This window comes from Balaenoptera physalus (genome assembly GCF_965194825.1).
Source record: "Balaenoptera physalus genome assembly, chromosome: 13".
NCBI classification, from domain to species: domain Eukaryota; kingdom Metazoa; phylum Chordata; class Mammalia; order Artiodactyla; family Balaenopteridae; genus Balaenoptera; species Balaenoptera physalus.
In genome coordinates, this window is record NC_138892.1 from 48,381,427 (window position 1) to 48,402,485 (window position 21,059).

General features: G+C 34.5%; 1 protein-coding gene across 12 annotated transcripts in view; it reads right to left on the reverse strand.

Annotated features, from left to right (window-relative positions):
- The window catches only part of FRS2 (fibroblast growth factor receptor substrate 2), a 117,408-nt gene that overhangs the window by 53,010 nt on the left and 43,339 nt on the right, over nt 1-21,059 (reverse strand). For 10 of the 12 annotated variants that reach the window (XM_082422795.1, XM_082422802.1, XM_082422806.1 and 7 more), the window contains 2 exons: nt 17,712-17,807; nt 16,774-16,816 (listed from right to left, as the gene is read on the reverse strand). In XM_082422795.1, the coding sequence (XP_082278921.1) occupies nt 16,774-16,816; nt 17,712-17,768 (100 nt within the window). In that variant the 5' untranslated portion in view covers nt 17,769-17,807. Of the gene's footprint in view, nt 1-4,143; nt 4,216-16,773; nt 16,817-17,711; nt 17,808-21,059 lie in introns of all 12 variants that reach the window. The other 2 variants (XM_082422798.1, XM_082422809.1) reach the window with 1 other exon arrangement.

A 21,059-nucleotide genomic window follows, 5' to 3' on the forward strand; every position in this document is an offset into this window, starting at 1 on the left:
ATATAAAGAAAATCTAGCTTCACACAGATATATAATCAGAAAAAAGAATATTTTAATAACTGTTTTAAAAATCACATAACTGTTGATATTTTTGATATTATACCTAAACTCAACAAATAACCTTCTTAAAGGTTAATTACAACGTGGTTTCTAAAACCATATAAGTGAACTTTTCACACTCTGTTACATTAAAATCCACTGGTTTATCTTGCACTTTTAATGGATCTTTTACCCATATGTGACTTCGTATCATCATACATTGGTCATTTGGAAAATAACTGGTTTGCAGATTTTTGACACAAGTCAGAATACAACATCAAGGCGAAAAAAAAAAATCACACTCTTTAATATCATTACCCATCTCACCAGAAGGTCTTTAAGTATCGGGAAGCTGTCAAGCTCACGGTGTTAGATACAAGTTTTCCATACTTGCAAATTCCATTTGAAAGCTTGATTGTTTTTTTAACCATTGGCTACAAATACAGCTATTTTTCTTGAAGTGTTAGGCTCACTTAAGTTCATTTTTGAGAAAAATAAACGTCAAATACATAAGTTCGAATAACTGAAGTTTTCCTATTCTGTTCTTTCAAGAACAAAAGGGGTGTTACGGAAAAAAGTAGGTAGTTAAGTTCAAAACTCAACTGAACAGGAACTTCTTCTGAAGACGACTATCTTGCTTCAGTATGGAGTAGAAGTGCTTTATGAATTCTTCCCCTTTCATCACACATAATATTAAAAAGATGTGTACTCGAAGGCAAAATGAAATGAAATTAATATTTTTACTGCTTCATCAAAGACATTCTTAAATGAAACTGGATTAAAAAAACAACAACAACAAACTACGAATACATGGCAATGAAGAATATAATTGCTCACTTTGGCACCACTGCCTTAATATGTGCTAAGGTGTTAGCAGTTTTATCCACCACTGCTTTTGCAGCATCACTGCAAATGTCAACAAAGTGAAAAAATACAAAAAAATCGGTATTAGGAAAATAGTTTTAACCTCCCAGACTACCCAGTCACAGGGACCCCACAAAGGTCTACAGAACATACTTTGAAAACTGCTCCAAATTAGATTCCAAAGATAAGAAAATATTACAAGCAAAATTGTAACAAAACATGTTAAATTCCTAGAAAAAAATAACTTACCAAATATGATTCAAGAAGAAATAAAAATATGAATAGTATTATAATCTTAAAAAAAAAAAATCAATCAGGAATCAAAAAATCCTCCTCTAAAGAAATTCTAGGCCTGGATGGCTTTAACAGATGAATTCTGTCAAATGTGCAAGAAAAATAATTTTCCATGATGTATTCCAAAGAACAGTTAAAGAAGATACCCTCTCTGACTCATCTTGAGACTAGTATAACCTTGATACTAAAATCCAAAAAAGAGCACAGCCTATAAAAAAAAAAAATTATAGGCTGATATCCTTCATGAATATTAGTGCAAAATTCTTAAAATATTAGCAAACTGAGTCCAGTAACATATAAGTTATCAAAGGTTGGTCTAATGTTAGGAAAAACAAAGTAATTCTCCATATTAATAAACAAAAGAAGAAAAAAAATCATATCGTTGTTAACAGATTCAGAGAAGAGGAATCTTTTCAGAGGTTTTTCTCAACAGAAAAGGAAAGCTATAAGGCTGTTTTGGGAGACTCAGCTCCGTGGATTCAAGGAAAAAGCAAGCTGCAATACTCAAGGAAAGCAGAAGCCTCTGTAAGACAAAGGTGTTACCAGTATCACCTTTCCCAAAAGAAAAAAATTAAGGTCAAGAATCCTAACCAAGTTTTTATGTTTCATATCAAACGCAGTCATGGTTGATTTGTCCTCACACAGCTGTTCTGACAGTCCACTAACAAACTTCTTGTAAAATCAATCTGTAAGACAAAGTGGCCTATAATGTTGCTCTGCCCACCCCCCAACTCCCCCCATCCCCCTCCCCGCCACTTAATCATTTACATTAAAAAGGAGATGAATGGAAAAACTATTTTTTTATCATTATTCAGAATACCTGGGTATAATTACCATTTCCCCTACCTCACCGCTACCTGAGCAGGGCTCCCAACCTAAATGAAGCACAACTGTTTCCACTGGCACAGTTATTAAGCAAGTCTAGCAGAAACCATCTTACCTAAATCAAAACAGACCTGAGGTTAGCTGTACTTGGTTAAATCAGGAAATCAAATATACACATTATTTTATATTTTACATTATTATATAATATAAATATATTATATAATATGGTGAGGTGGATGGACCTAGAGTCTGTCATACAGAGTGAAGTAAGTCAGAAAGAGAAAAACAAATACAGTATGCTATCACATATATACGCAATCTAAAAAAAAAAAACAAAAAAACCTAGAAGAACCTAGGGGCAGGACAGGAATAAAGATGCAGAAGTAAAGAATGGACTTGAGGACACGGGGAGGGGGAAGGGTAAACTGGGACGAAGTGAGAGAGTGGCAGCATGGACATATATACACTACCAAATGTAAAATAGATAGCTACTGGGAAGCAGCCGCATAGCACAGGGAGATCAGCTCAGTGCTTTGTGATCACCTAGAGGGGTAGGATAGGGAGGGTGGGAGGGAGATGCAAGAGGGAGGAGATATGGGGATATATGTATATGTATAGCTGATTCACTTTGTTATAAAGCACAAACTAACACACCACTGTAAAGCAATTATACTCCAATAAAGATGTTAAAAATAAATATGTTAAGTATCATATATATGACTATTACTTAGACAGACACACACACACCCCTTAAACATTTTATTTTAGCTTGAGCAAGTAAAAGGGGATGAATTATCCAAACTTAGTGCCAAGGATTTTTTTTTAAATGGGGGCCTGATGATTGGAACTCTGTGCCATATTTCTTACATAAACCTTATCTAAAATGTATATTTATTTCAAATGGATCAAGGATTTCCATTTCTGGCAACATGGTAGATTAGGTGCCCAGACTGTCTGAATCTAAAATGCTGTATAAATTTTTTTTTAATATTTTTAAACTTCTTAATTTGGCACAAACATACAGATGGTATGGAAGGTGGCTCTTGACTTTAATATTACCTCACAGCAATGCTTTGGAAACTAGAGTGCTGGAGACAGGATACATATTCTGAGACTCCCAATATGGAGACGTAATCAAAGAACCTTGCATATAGCTGAAAATCTGAAAGGCGTACAACTGAATGAGCAGTAAACCTATCTAGCAGAAGGTGACAGCAAGCAAACTTGCCTTCTTTAATCTTAGTGCTGGTAAAAGGAAGTAAAAAAATCTCCTGTGAGAATTTATAACTACAAGCCAGTTCTTATATGAGTTTGTGGAGAAGGAAAAAGATGAAAAGGGGTGAGAAACATGGAAAACAGATTAAAGGTCTAATGTATGTCTAACTGGAATTAAAAACTCCTCATCTCCAATGACCAAGGAAAGAAGGAACAATGGTCATGCCAAAAAGGGCTGCTGCCCCTTGCAGCATATTCACTGTACTAACTGCACCAGATATGTACCCAAGGACAAGGCCATTAAGAAGCTGATCATTGGAAATATAGAAGAGGCATGAGAGGGGCTTCCCTGGTGGCACTGTGGTTAAGAATCACCTGCCAATGCAGGGGACACAGGTTCGAGCCCTCGTCCAGGAAGATCCCACATGCCGTGGAGCAACTAAGCTCGTGCGCCGCAACTACTGAGCCTGCACTCTGGCGCCACAACTACTGAGCCCACGTGCCACAACTACTGAAGCCCGCACGCCTACAGCTCGTGCTCCGCAACAAGAGAGGCCAACCACAATAAGAAGCCCACGCACCACAACAAAGAATAGCTCCCGCTCGCCATAACTAGAGAAAGTCCGCACACAGCAACAAAGACCCAATGCAGCCAAAAATATAAATAAATAAATAAATAAATAAAAATTTTAAAATAAATAAATAAAATGAAACACTAAAAAAAAAAAAGAAGAAGAAGAGGCATGAGAGACATTTCCAAAGTGAGAGTCTTTAATACCTATGTGGTTTCCAAACTGTATGTGAAACTACACTGCTGTGTGAGTTGTATAACTGACAACAGGGAAGTCAAGAGTCATTCTCATGAAGCCCAGAAAAACCATACACCCCATCCTAATTTAGACTTACAGATGCTGCCTCATGACCTCTGCCAAAGCCCATGTAAGGAGCTGAATCCTTAAGGACTGAAGAAAACCTGTCCTTTGGGGGAAAAAAGGAGAAAATTATACGTTTTAAAACAGTTGTAGAAGGCAAAAATAAAGAAAATAATAGGCATTACTCAAAGAGATAAAGGTCAAGAATTTAACATAATTATTCGAAGACATCCTCAGATCCAGAAGCCCAAAGAATCCCATGTAGGATTATAAATAGTAAAATAAAATGATGAAGTAGAAGAAAAGAACACCTCAATACATTATATAAAACTGCAGAACACCAAAGGGGGGCAAAAAGGCTTGAAAACAGTCAAATAAAAGATATATACAAAGAAAGGGCAATTGTACTTCTCAACAGTAACACTGACAGTCAAAAGACATGAATAACGACCTCAATGTAATGAGAAAACTTAGAATTCTACACACAGAGAAATCAGAGAAATTATCTTTCAAGAATGGGGATATTTCAATATAAAGACATCTTCAGATAACAAACAAAAAAGTGTCTTTTTCACTAAAGGAAATTCTAAAGGATGTACTTCAGGTAGAAAAAAATTACCTCATAGGGAAGGTCTCAAATACAAAAAGGGATAATGAACCAAGAAAACAGTAAATAAATTTAAACAAAGATTGACTACCTAAAACAATAATTTGTCTATAAATGTGTAGGTATGCAGGAGAGAAATATTCCAAAACTATAACAATAGAGGATGGTGTTCCAGGTTGGGAGGAGGACAATCAGAGCATTTTAAAATTACGTTATTCAGGAACAGGTTAAAGATACTGATTTAGACTTTTCCTTACAAAAGAGGATACATGTTAAAATATACAGATAAAAACACTAAAAGAATAAAGAATATATTAACTTATAAATGAGCATGCGTGTGTGCAAGATGTTGTGGGGTGGGATGGAATGAGAAGAAAGCATGCCTCAATGAAGGCATTACACACATAGCTCAACACAAAAAACCGGAAGAATGGGAGAAAGGGGGAGTAGGACAAACATAAAGACTACAGGCAAAGACAGAAATAAATCCAAATCTAACAGCAATCATAAAAGACTGAAATTCTCCAGTAAAAAAATAAAGATTGTCAATCAGAACAAAAACACAAGTCAACCATACCCTATTTACAAAATACAAACCAAAACACAGAACCAATGAAAAACTAAGGAATGGAAAATACTAATAATCAAAAGGAAGCTAGAATAGCTGTATTAATCCAAGCAAACAGCCAACAATAATAATAAAGCCATAAGGCTAAAAATGTCTTTACACAGAAAGCCTTTTCATAATGACGAAAAGTTCAACAAAAAGAACAATTCTAAATCTGTAAGTACTTAATAACATAGCCTCAAAATAAATAAAATAAAAATTAACATATCTACAACAGAGAAACTGACAAACCTACTACTACGTGAGAGACATTAACATGTCTTTCTCAGTAGAGAAACTGATAGAAAAGTTCCAAAATAAAACCAAACCAAAATCCAAAACAAAACCTAGACAGACAAACATTAAAGATCTGAATTGAACAATTAATAAGCTCATGGACATATTATATAGCGCTGTAATAAACTGGAGAATTCACATTCTTTCCAAATGCACATGGAACATTTATGAAAACTAGCTATATACTCGGTCTTAAAATTAGTCTCTCAAGTTTTATTATGGTTTCTGACCATAATGAAATCAACTTAGAACTGTTTAATAAAAATTTTCATTTTAAAAGTTATATATTTTGAAATTAAGTATACACTTCTAAATAATTCATGGAGCAAATAAGAATTTATTTTTTAAATGAAAAAAACCAAGAATATTATATATCAAAACATGTGGGGAAGCAGGTAAGAAGGCACTTAAAGGCAAATTTACAGACTAAAAATCCAAATTTTAAAGTTTTGTTTAAAAGGTCAGCAAAAAAGACCCCTAAAAATTCTGAGAAAGTAGAAAGAAATAATAAACAGCAGGACTTAAAAGGTATGAAAACATTTACAAAAGAGATGATCAACAGAGTCAAAAGCTCATTCTTTAAAACAATGATTAATATGATAATCCTCTGAAAAAACTATTTGAGTAAAAGAAAAAACAAACTAAAAAAATGAAAAGGGAACATCATTACAGATGCTATAGAGACTCAACTGATAAGAGGATATTATGGACAATTTTACAGCAATAAATTTGAATCAGGAATATTTTGAAAAAATATAGAAAATACAACGTTAAAAATGATTCCAAAAGAAATAAGACTAATACTTTCTGATTTCAAAACTTACTACTACAAAGCTACCATCATCAAGCATCAAATCAGCAAGTGTGGTACTGACATATAGATCAAATGCAACAGAACTGAGACTCTAGAAATAAACCCATACATTTTTAGTCAACTGATTTTCAACAAGAATGCCTAGACAACTCAATGTGGAAAGAACAGTCTCTTCAACAACTGGTGCTGGGACAACTGGATTTCCAATTGTAAAATAATGAGGTGGGACCTCTACCTCACTATACACAAAAATTAACTCAGAATGGATCAAGGACCTATATTTAAGAGCTAAAAATCATAAAACTCTTAGCAGAGAACATAAATCTTCATGACTTTAAATTAGGCAAAAGTTTCTTTCACATGATACCAAAATCACAAGCAGGGCTTCCCCGGTGGCACAGTGGTTAAGAATCTGCCTGCCAATGCAGGGGACACAGGTTCGAGCCCTGGTCCGGGAAGATACCACATGCCGCAGAGCAACTAAGCCTGTGCACCACAACTGCTGAGCCTGTGCTCTGGAGCCCGCAAGCCACAACTACTGAACCTGCGTGCTGCAACTGCTGAAGCCTGTGCGCCTAGAGCCTGTGCTCCACAACAAGAGAAGCCACCGCAATGAGAAGCCCGCGCTCCACAACGAAGAGTGGCCCCCGCTCGCCACAGCTAGAGAAAGCCCGCACGCAGCAGCAAGGACCCAACACAGCCAAAAAATTAAATAAATAAAATTAAATAAATAAAGAAATAGAAAAATAAATAAATAAAATAAAAGAGAGAACCTGAATAGATGAATAATCATTAAAAAAAATTAAACAGCCATAGTTTAAAATCTTTCCACTAAAAAAGTATCAAGCCCAGATTTTCTTATGGGTAAGTCCTACCAAATAGTCAAGGAACAACAAATAATTACAACCTTAAACAAATTCTTCTAGAGAACAGTAAAAAAGGGAAACACTTTCTAAATCATATCAAAATCCAAACAGGACAAAGGGTGCCAAGACCATTCAGTGGGAGAAGAAACAGTCTTTTCAACAAACGGTGCTGGGAAAACTGGATATCCACACACAAAAGAATAAACTTGGACCCTTACCTTACACCATATATAGAAATTAACTCAAAATGGATTAAAGACCTAAACATAAGACCTAAAAGTATAAAATTTTTTGAAGAAAGCAGAAAAAAAGCTTCATGACATTGCATTTGGCAAGGATTTCCTGGACATAACATCAAAGCCACAGACAATAAAAGTAAAAACAGATAAACTGGACTACATCAAAATTAAAAGCTTCTGTGCATCAAAGGAAACAACAGAATGAAAAGGTAGCCTATGGAATGGGAGAAGATCCTTGCAAATCGTATCTCTGATAAGGGGTTAATATCCAGACTACATAAAGAACTCCTACAACTCAGCATAACAACAACAACAAAAACAAATAACCCAATTTAAAAATGGGCAAGGGACTTGATTAGACATTTCTCCAAAGAAAATGTATAAATGGCCAACAAGAACATGAAAAGATATTCGACATCACTAGTCCCTAGGGAAATGTAAATCACAACTACAATGAGCTATTACCTCTTACCCTTAGGATGGCTACTATCAAAAAAACAGGAAATTGGGGGGAAAAAAAAAACAGAAAGTGTTGGCAAGGATGTGGAGAAATGGGAACCCTTGTGCATTGCTGGTGTAAGGTAAACGGTACAGCTGCTGTGAAAAACAGGAAGATGGTTCCTCAAAAAATTAAAAATAAAATTACCATTTGATCCAGCAATACTGCTTCTGGGTATATATCCCGAAGAACTGAAAGCAGAGTCTCAAAGAGATATTTGCACGTCCAAGTTCGTAGCAGCATTATTCAGAATAGTCAAAAGGTGAAAGCAACATAACTTTCCATTGACAGAAGAATGGATAACAAAATGTTTTATACATACAGTGGTATATTATTCAGCCTTAAAAAGGAAATTTTGACACATGCTACAACATGGATGAACTTGGATGAACTAAGTGAAATAAGCCAGGCACAAAAAGATAATAAAAATACTGTATGGTTTCACTTATAAGAGGTAACTAGAGCAGCCAGATGCATAAAAACAAAAAGTAGACTGGTGTTTGTCAGGGTACGTGGGGAGGGGGAAATGTGGAAGAGTTTTTTATTGGGCACAGAGTTTCAGTTTTGAAAAAAGTTCTGCAGACTGGTTGAACAACAATGTGAATATACTTAACACTAACTACTTTAAAATGATTAAGAATGTAAATTTTATGCTAGGTGTATTTTACTACAATTAAAAAAAAATTATAATCATTAAAAAAGATTTAAAAAAAAATCCAACCAGGACAATATGAAAAAAGAAAATTACAGGCTAGACTCATGTACACTGATGTAAAAAACAATCCTACACAAAGCATAAGCAAATCAATCCAGTAATTTATAAAAAAGATAATCCAGCGTGACTAAATTGGGTTTATCCCAGGAATGCTTAGTTAGTCTAATTTGAAAATCAAGGTAACTGACCACATTAACAGGTTAAGGGGAAAAACATTTGATCATTTTGAGTTACAGAAAAGCCTATCAATACAGCTTAACATCTATTCATGATTTAAAACAATCAAAATACAACCCTTAACAAGGTAAGAATACAATGAAACCTCCTTAACTTGATAAAGGAGGGTTTTTTCTCTTAAAAAAAAAAACCTACAAGTGTAATTTTATTTTAATTTTATTGACATATAGTCGACTTACAACGTTAATTTCTGCTATACAGCAAAGTGACTCAGTTATATTCTTTTTTATATTTTCTTCCATTACGGTTTATCCCAGGATATTGAATATAGTTCCCTGTGCGATATATACAGTAGGACCTTGCTGTTTATCCATCCTATATATAATAGTTTGCATCTGCTAATCCCAAACTCCCACTCCTTCCCTCTCCCACCCCCTCTCCCTGCTGGCAACCACAAGTCTGTCCTCTGTATCTGAGTCTGTTTCTGTTTCGTAGATGAGTTCATCTATGTAATATTTTAGATTCCACATATAAGTGATATCCTGTTATTATTTGTCTTTCTTTTTTTGACTTACTCCACTTAGTATGATAATCATTAGGTCCATCCATGCTGCTGCAAATGGCATTATTTCATTCTTCTGTATGGCTGAGTAGTATTCCATTGTATATATATATACCACTTCTTATCCATTCATCTGTTGATGGACATTTAGGTTGTTTCCATGTCTTGGCTACCGTAAACAGTGCTGCTATGAACGTAGTGGTTCATGTATCTTTTCGAATTATAGCTTTGTCTGGGTATACGCCCAAGAGCGGGACTGCTGGATCATCTGGCAACTCTATTTTTCATTTTTTGAGGAACCTCCATACTGTTTTCTACAGTGGCTATACCAATTTACATTCCCACCAACAGTGTAAGAGGGTTCCCTTTTCTCCACACCCTCTCCAGCAATGACTATTTGTAGACTTTTTAATGGTGGCCATGCTGACTGGTGTGAGGTGGTACCTCATTGTAGTTTTGATTTGCATTTTTCTAATAATTAGTGATGATGAACATCTTTTCATGTGCCTACTGGCCATGTGCATGTCTTCTTTGGAGAAATGTCTATTTAGGTCTTCTGCCCATTTTTCGATTGGGTTTTTTTTTTTGTTATTGAATCTACAAGTGTAATTTTAAATGGTAACATTTGAAAGCATTTCCTTTGAGATCAGGAACAAGACAGGAAACAAAACCATGAGTATCTGAAGATATCTAAGAAAGTACAGTAATAATTCAGAGGTAGACAAACAGATCAAAGATATAGAAGAAAGAGTACAGAAAGGAAACCACCCATATATGAAAACTTGATTTATGAAATAGAGAATTTTGCATATCAGGAAGGAAATGAAGAACTATTTCAATAAACAGTGCTGGAATAACCAATTATCCATACAGAAAGAATCAATTCATAATCCATACGTCTCACAAAAATCAATTATTGAGATTAAAGAATTAAATGTAAAAAGTATAACCATAAAGCTTTTAGTTGACAGAGAAGAATATCTTTATGACCTCTGAATAGGAAAAGATTAAGATAAACTATAAAGAAAAAACCCCCATATATTTAACTATATTAAAGTTAAGGACTATTATGAGGTACATATGTAAACCAATTATATTCTATTGTGTTTGGGAGGAAAGGGTACAGCTTATAGAGAATGTCATCAAAAGTTATCAAGGTATACATGAAATATGTCAACTAACCAACTGAATTCAAAGATCAAATGTTTTAATCTTTTAATTTCCCTCCATATTTTATAAATAATTCAATTAAAGAGCAATCATGTCAAAGCCAGTAGACTATCTGAAAAAAATAATATAATGCTAATGCAACACAGAGCTGTCAATGTTCCAACTACTTCACATCTTAAATATATTGTATATTTATACTGTCACTTAAGATCAACACGTTATTGTAGGGACTTAGAAACAAGAATTTAAAAAAAACCACTCTCATGGTTCAGGAAGTGTCTGCTTCAACATTTGTGTCTGTATCTCATTGCAAATATTAGCAATGATGCCCATGGTAAAATCTAAATAGTGTTTCAGGTAAGTGGGATGTTACTTTGACCTTTCCCACTGCTCCTTGAATCATATTTTTTACCAAAATCCAGAACCTATCCTTGGATGCTTTAGGCAAGAAATACTTAATATATTAAGATAAGATTCTCCCTTGGAGAAATAGTAAGGACTTTTAAAAAAGAAGAAGAAATGGAGCAAATAGACAACATATTCTTAGGACTTCCAAATAATTCTGAAATTAAAAATGGAAAAGAAATAAACGCAGTTACAAGGAACACCTCATGCACTTGGGAAACTATTAACACTGTATATATGACTGAAAGGAATGAGTTGGAAAGAACATTTATCCCAAGAAAAATTTTTTTTAACAATATGAAGGTATTTGTCCACCAAGGAAAATAAATCTATTCCCATTTCATCCACCATCAAAAACATCCTTCCCTTTACCCAAAACACACACATATATATACAAGATAAATGTTTTCAACCGAAACTGTAAGCCTCTGGCTCACATGAAAGCAAAACGATTTTAACCACACACAAGCTCCAGCACTCAGACTTGTAGTTTCTACATGCTGCCCACACAGCACTTTGTGAGCATGTGATTAGGAGGAATGATGCACAATCACACCACATTCCTTCCCTCAGCTCACACATCAAGAACTTGCCCTCTCAGCTGCATTCTTCTCCAAACAGCCATGGTCACCTTAGCAACCCTATGCTCCTAATATGGACAGCTGCTCCATTTAAAGTCAGCCCTTCTTGGCAGGGAATATGCTTGTTCTTCAAATTGGGGGAGAGAGGAGAGGTTTTCCTTTCAATACACATTGCAGGGGTTGATTTAACTTGATCAGCACTTTTGTTCTGCGGCAGCAATTTGTGTCGAGTTTCAACCTATTTTGAGGGTTTCTTTCTTTTATTTATTTTTCTAATCTAAAAGCAAATGGCTAAAAAATAAAATCAAGGCAGCTCATATGGAATTCTAAGGAAGAATGGAACATGAAACAAAAATGTATCTGAAATAACTGTATTCTTTTATAAAATGATGAAGTTATCCACATTTTTGAAAGTTAAAATTTACTTAAATTGAACTGTAACATCTGAAGCCTTAATATACAATAAGAAATCAGTCAGAAGACCTGTCACAGCCTATTTTTGAACAACAAAAACATTGCTAAGCTTCGAAGTGCTATAACTCCGATCTATTTAATAGATTATGAGTTGATCTGTATCCCTTTATCCCACCATCTACATGTGAAATCTTTCCACAGGCTCAAAAGTAAACTACGTATTGAAACCAAATGATTAGTATATCTGAGGACCCTCCAGACCTAGAATGACCTAGGATAGCACTGGATTACTCAAAACCAATCTTGATCTGTGCTTGTACCACTAAAGCTGGGTCTGAACCCAACTAAGTCTCTCAGGATAAAAGATACAGGTTTATAATACTGTTTGCCTGCATACTGCAAACAAATTATTTGGGGGGAAGGGATTACCGTATTCTGAAATAATGTGAGATCAAACTGCTCGTTCCATACCCACAAAAGAATTCTAATCCCCACTTGTTAAAATTAAACACCTAATTTTTAAGTATAGTTAACAGGCATGTTCAAAACTAAAAAAATTTAAATTTATGGTATTTGTTCTAAGTTGGAAAGTTTATGAAATAATTTTCTATATAACTGATGGACAAAATCCATGTTAATTTATTAAGTGCTGTTTCAGTGAATGTTAAGGTTAAGTGAATACCATCTACATTACTTATTGGTTTTATTTTTGTTTGTATATGTGTGTTTTTTAAACTTCTCAGGCTATGAGGTTCTTTTTGGTTAGAAACATTTCTTCCATGTTAAAACTATCCTTGTAATTACATCTTCTATATAGAGCAAAATATCCATTGATAGGGTGGCAGTGTAGATTAGTAAAAAGAATCTAAAGCTAATTCCGCTACTGGTTTCCTCATTTGTAAAATGATAATACTATCTGTCCTACTTATGGCATGTGTTAACATAACAAAGTAAAAATCATGAAATTATTATGCCACAGGAAATACTCAAAAATTTAAGAAATCAGAGAAAGGGACTATGTTACCTGAATTGTTATTTTTAAAAAGAGTGGGGAGTATTCAACAATGCATGGGATACCAAATCAATATCAAGAGGGTCCAGTCTTCCCGCCAAAGATTTTACAAATACTTAAGTGTTGACATGTAAATAACTACTTCTTTCAAAAAGCCTCAACACTGGCTTTCAGCAAATGTGCGTTCCCTTACCCTTTCCATTCCACTACTACTGAATCAGTTCCACATTTCCGCCTGGCCTCCAGAACTAAGTGCCCCTAAGATCCTCCTTCCACAAAAAGAAACTGCTCCCAGAAGGTACCTTGTTAGCTTTTTCAACCTGATAGAAGCCCCTCCCTGATCTGATCAGTGCTGTCATTATCCTCCTTAATGTACTGTCAGGGCCCACTTTATCCTCTCCTAGGAGTTTTCCCCTCTCCCCTCTTCTCGACTACAAGGCATATCATCACCACAGACTTGGAGATTCTAAAGTTCCCACTTTCTGACAATTTCTAGTTAGGGGATCCAAGAGAAGTTACTTCTGCTGATACTGTGCTTACCATAGATGAAACTGTCATTCTGCATCCCAAATTTTAGAATCTTGCATTTGTACTGTTCTTACTCTGTGTTAGATTCAGTGATGGTAATTCACAGAACATGATTCTGCTTCAGTGAAGTAACAGAAAGAAATAAGATGAACGTTCATATATAATTTAATGGAGAAATTAACAAGCAATAGATAATGGGGAGGTTCTATAACATTACTGGTATTATCTTTCAACCATAAGGCTTTTTACCAGCAAACACTGAGACCTAAGCATTTTAATATACTGTTTCTAGACAAAAAATATACGTTTTTGTTAGGCCCTACAGTTCTTTTCTTTGACTGTTCTAACAGACTCCTAGATAGACAGCCTTCTAAACAGATATTTATATTTCCTCTAATCTTCCACAGGATCTAATTCGCATTCTTCAACTTCAATTCTAATATAAAGAAATAAGCACGAATTGACCTTTTCTTAAATGCTCATTTTATGTGCCTTACACATTTAAGAAATTTTACATTTAATAGCTTCATTTTAATAAACAACCTGGAATACAATGTACCAGTTGGACAAAACAAATTAGAAGAACACTCAGCAACATGGCCAGATCTTAGGAAAAAATAAGACAGAGGAGGGTGGAGGGGACTATAAGAATTAGATTAAGACCTAATGTATAATTAAAACACAGGCACATAAAATAATAAAACCTTTCATAAGATATAAACAAAATGATACACACCAAACACATTTAAAGGTCATTTGTATAGGGACTATACAATACTATAATAATAGTATACTATAAAAGAAAATGGAAGAACAGTCCTTTAACGAACCAGTGATAAATGGGTATGACACAAACTGAGGAATATCATTAACTCAATACTTCTGTACTTGAGGTTAAAAACTGGTACTTCAATATTGGAGAAGATAATCATGTGACTGTTTAGATACCTGGCCTTTCTCCCCTCTATGGAATTCTTACTGCTTTATTTAAATCCATGGTTATCTGTGGGTCCTTATTATCACCCTGACACTTCAGGCCATGTTCCCATTTGATTACAGTAGTATTTTGTAAGGATTACTTTTTCTTCAACTCTCAGCTTGATACTTTTCTTTTTAAATGGCACTCCAAAACAAGGTACAATAGCTAGTATAAAAAGATGCAAATTTTTGTGCATTTTAAACTCTGCATGCATCTAAATTACATTGTGTCCCATAAGCAGCAACATGTTTTGAGATACTATTTTGGACTAGTTAACATGAAATTCTCTGCATTTCTTTACTCCTTTGTCTTTGAACTGTCAATAGTGGATACCAGAAGTTAAACCTGTATTACACAACTATGGTAGGGTTAAGGGGGAATTCCCCCGGCTTAGCAACAGTGGAGAGCTAGAGCTGTTACCACCCCTCAGTCCAAAGGGTAAAGGGAAGTGTGGCTACTAGGACCTAGGAGAGTAGTGGCAGGAGAGGGCCTCCTGACAGAGGCAAAAACAACAACAAACTGGTACTTCAGACAAAGCCATCCTCTTTCATAATAAACAAAGTTGCCCAAAATTTTAAACAGTAATTTTTTAAATTGTGATAAAATACACATAACATAAAATTTACCATTTCAACCATTTTTAAGTGTAGGGTTAACAATAATTTAAGTTGTCATTGTCCCTTTAACACCTTTAACTGTGTAGCAGGGTAATACTATATAAAGGTGAATAATCTTTTTTAGATTATTTTCTACTCTAAAAAAATTATGAAAGCACCTGGTATGTACAAAAATATATATTTATTGAACAGGTACAGGGGAACCCTAAGGGTACAGACAATATAATTGATCATCATTGTATCATACGTTGTACTGATGTCCGAGATTTACACTTTATTTGCCAAAAGAACAGTGACAAAGATGTAACAGATCAAGTTCACTAAGATTAAATTTTTTGAAGTTTTTGTTTTTACTTTAAGCATTATGGTCCAGGAAAAGAAGGATCTGGATTTCTCCTGAAGTAATGCCTTTGAGTAGTGCCCTGGAAGATCAGATAATGCTATACACGGGTTCTAAGATCCCCTCCCTTAACCCCCTGTTAAGTAGAAGAAAAAAATAGGGCAAAAGAGTTTCACAAGAAACTTGTAAATGAAAACTTGGTAATTTGCTCTCCCTTCCTCCTTTTCAGCTAGTGGGTCCCCTTTATTTTAACGCTTTATTTTCAGTTATCAGGATAAAAACTGACTTGATTAACTAAATCTGTGGCAGTTTCAAAAGCAGGTGGAAAAATTGTGTTTGAGGGTGAATGTTACCCTCAGGACACAGGATACTGAAAAAGGAGAAAAAATGAGAAAGCTATTGATCTGAATAATTCACTTTATAAGCATTTCCAGTTGACAGATTGAACTACTCTGCAAGGACCACTACTACCTATGCCAAAGGTTCCTGAGAAAACTTAACCAAAGTAAGTTCTTAATGCTGCCAAGCAATTGATTTTAAGTATCTGGCATAGGGTAGGCACACTGATAAGGAAATTTTACTATCTACTCACTTGAACATTTCATCCTTCAGAAGTCTAAAGAGAATAATAATGTACGTCAGTGATAATTTAAAATCCACTGTCAAGGTGATCATTCAGGATTTTTTTCTTTAATACTACCTGTTACTCAATCTTTTATTATCTAGCTGGTAGGAAGCATTCTACTTTTTAAACTAAATATAGGAGTTACACAATTTCCATAGGTGGAAGCATTGCTAAATAATCTCCTTTAACTTAAAGCCTCTAAGAGAGCTTCTATCAACCCATTACTCCCTAATGTCACTTAGATAGTACTATCCATTGAAGTAAAAGGTAAATGGGCCCCAATGAAAGAAAAGAACTTTTTTCTCAAAATGGACAAACCCACTCCTAAGGATGCTAGGAATAAGCAGTGACTATGAAAAGCAGTATTTGAGTTTCAAGGTGACTACTTTAATCACACCCTTTTAATCCTAACTTCAAATAAGATGACTTGTGTCTTGCTAGCAAATTCTGAGGTAGTAAAGGAATAGCTAACAAATTTGTGAGAATCTTGTAATAATCCAGAAAAGATATGAAATAAGTATGGGAAAAGGATAAAAAGAAAAAAAAAGCCAGAGCAATTAAGTCTATATTCAACCATATTTGTTTTATTACTATATTAACAATGTCTTACCTTGTGGAATTCTCTTCTGAGAAAAATAGATACAATTTTGTCCCTAAAAAAATTTCAGGTAGAAAAGTTGAAATGTTAGTTTCAAACAGAAAGTCTTTTGAAAATGAAAAGTTACAAAATGCTAGCATAGTACATTTAGATTATTATGACATTTGGTATTAACAAAGCTTAAGAAATATTAAGTCTCAAATAATAGAAGTATGTTATTATCTTCATTAAAATATTTATTATAAAATTTTTTATTTTATTATAAAAATACTCTACTATCAAATCATTTTTGCTAAGTACATAATAATGAGTGGCACATTTTCATATTCTAAGACATTAGTACTTAATTGGGTTTTACTCTTGCCAAGATTTGATATTCTGAAGGGTACCTTTTTTTTTTAGCTATTCTACATGTCATAAAAGTCATCCCTTTAACGTGTAAAATTCAGTTACACAACCATCACCACCACCTAATTCTAGAACATTTTCATCACTCCAATAAGAAACACTGTTCTGAAGGGTATTTTTATTCCCAGGAAGAGACATCTTAACAAATTTAATTTTAAAAGATATACAAGAAGCATACTCTTTACAACACTCTGATCATAATTTGTTTTTTTTTTTAAATGTGTAGAACAAAGACCAGAAGGGAAAACAAATATCCAAAAATTATAAGAGTGGCTGTATTTGGAGAGCGTTATTATAGTGACTCTTTTTCATATATTTCCTCAAAACTAAAATTTTATAATATTAACTTTACAGTTCTTAAAAAAGTAAAGCAAAGACATACATTTTCTAGAGATATATGCTAGAATTTGTTCCACAACTCAAAGGAAAAACAGAAATACAAGTTGACACTTTTTTAAAAGTCCACTATATTTTTTATTAAATGTTTTTCAAAGTAGATAAAGTAAGTATAAAGTTAAAAAAAAAAATTTAGCCACACTTACTAATCTGGTTGAAAAGCCACAGCTGCATCTTACTTTATGACAAATTGACTGTTTCATTACTTTGGCATCTGGGCATCTACTTCTTAATGGTCATTTCTGAAATAAAGATGTAATTAAGAACATATTATAACAAAAATATAAAATCTTTAAGGACAATTATCTAAATATTAGTGACTAGAGGGAACTATCAAAACAGTTCTTAAGCAACCTTCTAATAAAAAACATTAACTGGGCTGAGAATGAGGTGGGAGGGACCAGAATTATACAGTTATGCTACACATACTCAGTATAAAAATCTACAACCGCTTCAGTCCTCAATCCCTTTCACCATCAGACTCCTGCAATTCCTAAGGATGCCACTTACAGACCGGAAAAAGAGGAAAGGAAGACGTAGAAAAGGAACCCTAAAATTGCACATTTGGCTTTTTGTTTTTTGTTTTTTTGGCTGCACCGTGCAGCTTTCGGGATCTTAGTCCCCCAACCAGGGATGGAACCCAGGCCCAGGCAGTGAAAGCGCCGAGTCCTAACCACTGGACTGACAGGGAATTCCCTAAAATTGCACATTTGAAAACAGTAAGTTAATTGCTTATTTATTATGCTTTTCTGTTTCTCCCTCACATCTATAGAAATCCAAGCTCCAAAGGAGATTTTTTTTCTGTCTTATTTGCTGGTATCTCTCGAGCACCTAAGACAACGACTGCCATGCCATAAGTGCTCAGTAAATATTCATCGAAAGAATAAATAACTTTATGAATGATTTAATGTTAACTGATGAAATATTTAACCTGACAGTATGTCAAAACAGCAGTCTCAAAATGCCATTTCTTCCACACATACACCATTAATGTTAATGCCAACTACATCATCAGTATTGTTTCTTTTCGCCAACAAACAAAGCCCATAATTAAAAGACAATCAAGACATGGTCCCCAAACTTCAAGGAACAGAATAAAGGCATCTATCACTTTGTAATTTTACTAGTGCAACCTCTGGGAAAGACTCCTAGAAGGGGAACTGCTGGACGTGTGATCTTCCTAAATATTGCCAAATAGTGTGGGTGAGGGCCTTTTTCTTTTGCAAACATGTATGTTCTTTGAGGTGACAGCTAGGAATATAAGAAAAAATCTTTTATAAGGAGTGAGAAGTTGACTGATCTCAAGAATAACCCTCAAGGAACCCAGTAGTACCCCCTACTTCCCATCCTGTAACTGAATTAATATCCCACAAAATGCTGCTCTTTTAGTAAAAAAAAATTGAGGGGAATACAAATATTATTACAGAACTGCTTTTCTTCAACAAGCGGTTGAAGAATAAACCAAAATGATTTTTAAATGGTTGTCTACAGAGAAAAGAGAAAGCAAGTTGGAAAGGACAGGCATGGAAGTTAGACTCCTCAGAATTTATCTTGTTTCATAGTTTGTACTTGAAGACATGTTTTAAAGTCAAATGAACATCAAACGATAATGACATTTTGAACATCAAAATGATAATGACTACCATTGACTGAAACATTAAATGTATTTTTTAAAAAATCCATCGTCTTTGGTAGTCACTAGAGCAAGAACTAATTATCCTGAAAATTGATAATGGAAAAGAATCAAGTATGTATCCTGCCTTTCTTATATGAAAGGCACCCCAGAGTAACCAGGCAGTCAGTAAGTGAAAGCCCTCCTTTATAGGATTCCAAAAAATAAACATAGAAGGAATGACAGAATTAGAGAATACCCATTTTGTAATAGTTAATGAAATAATAAATCTAAAAATTGATGAATGGTTGCTAAAACCATTAGATAAAAGGTTGATGGGAAACTTTATAATGGATAAATCAGGCTACAAAACCTGAACCCAGTGATTAACCTTAACATCATTAAAAAGGGATCAACCAGACTTTATGTGCAGAAGTATTCATCACTATTCATTAGGTATTTATCCTGGGAGCTCCAACTTCAAAAGATATCCATAATATGACCACTTTTACCACCTCCACTCTTATGATGGTCCAAGCCACCTTATTTCTCATCTGCATCACTGTAATAGTTCTCCATCTGATCTCCTAGCTTCTTCCCTTGCTCACCTCAACAAATCAGATTAGTCCTTTTCAAAAGAAAATCAGATCATGTCATTCTTCTGCTCAAACCCTCTAATTGAGTCCATCTCACCAGTTTCAAAGCCAAAATCCTTACAAAGACCATAAGGACCATGATCTGATTTTCCCTTCCCCAACTCTCTAACCTTATCTCCTACCACTCTCCCTCTAGTTCACTCCATTTTAGGCACATTGGCCTCTTTCCTTAAACACATCAAGCACGTTCTCACTTCAGTGCCTCAGGACTTGTACTAATTCCTCCTTCACTTCCTTTAGGACTTGGTTTTTAAAAGTTATCTAATTAAAGAGATACACCCTGGTACCCCAGGCAAGCCCAAAATATCTGCCTCGGATTTCCTCATCTGGCAGAGAATATGTAAGGAGAAGTCAGTCATAAATTTTGGAGATGATAATCATTTGAAACACAAATGTAATCAATTTTTGTATCTTTGTATCTAAACATCTATGAAGTTATACTATCCCTTTGAAAAGATTCTTATGGTCCAAACTTCAAAGAATTAATGAAGATATAGCTACCATAGTGTGCGTGGCTTTTTTTTTTCAGTTTTTGTTTTGTTTTTAAATCATCTATATCATAACCCTAGAAAGAAGTGGTGAAAGATTTGAATTATATGAGTCCCATTAAAAAACAACTAGCAAAATAAATGGCATTCCCTTTCCTCCCACTCCTTTAGGGATTTGTTTGAGATTACATTATAAAATTCCAAGTAATCTCAGGAAAAGTTTAACTACTTTCACATTTATCTGTTACCTTTAGGCACCATGACCACCAGAAAGAATCAAAAGAACTCACTAACTCTAACATGACTAGACTAGCTATGACATGGTAGGGATGTTTGAACTTAATTATTTTTCTTTAAATAAACAAACTCCTCCTGGGCTAAGGCCTAGGCTGCCTTTTAAACATCTTGCGTGTGGCGGCCAAGCTTCAGGGTCTTAAGAGAAATAGCCAGGGGACAGAGAAAACAGCAAGTATGACTCAGTGATCATATTTAATAGTCTCTGAAGACCAAAACAAAGATACCAGTTCTGGCAAGAATTCTCTAGAATTGCCCCAAAACTGACTTATCCACATACCTTTCATCTGAACAATCTATTTTCACTTAGTTTAAGGCTCACAAAGCATTTGTTATGTGCCTATCAGACCTTACGTACAAAAATAAACCAAAAGTATTATGAAAACAATCAGCTGGGGTTCTAAGAGTTGGATGATGAATCTAATGTTAAAATCTGCTTTTTTG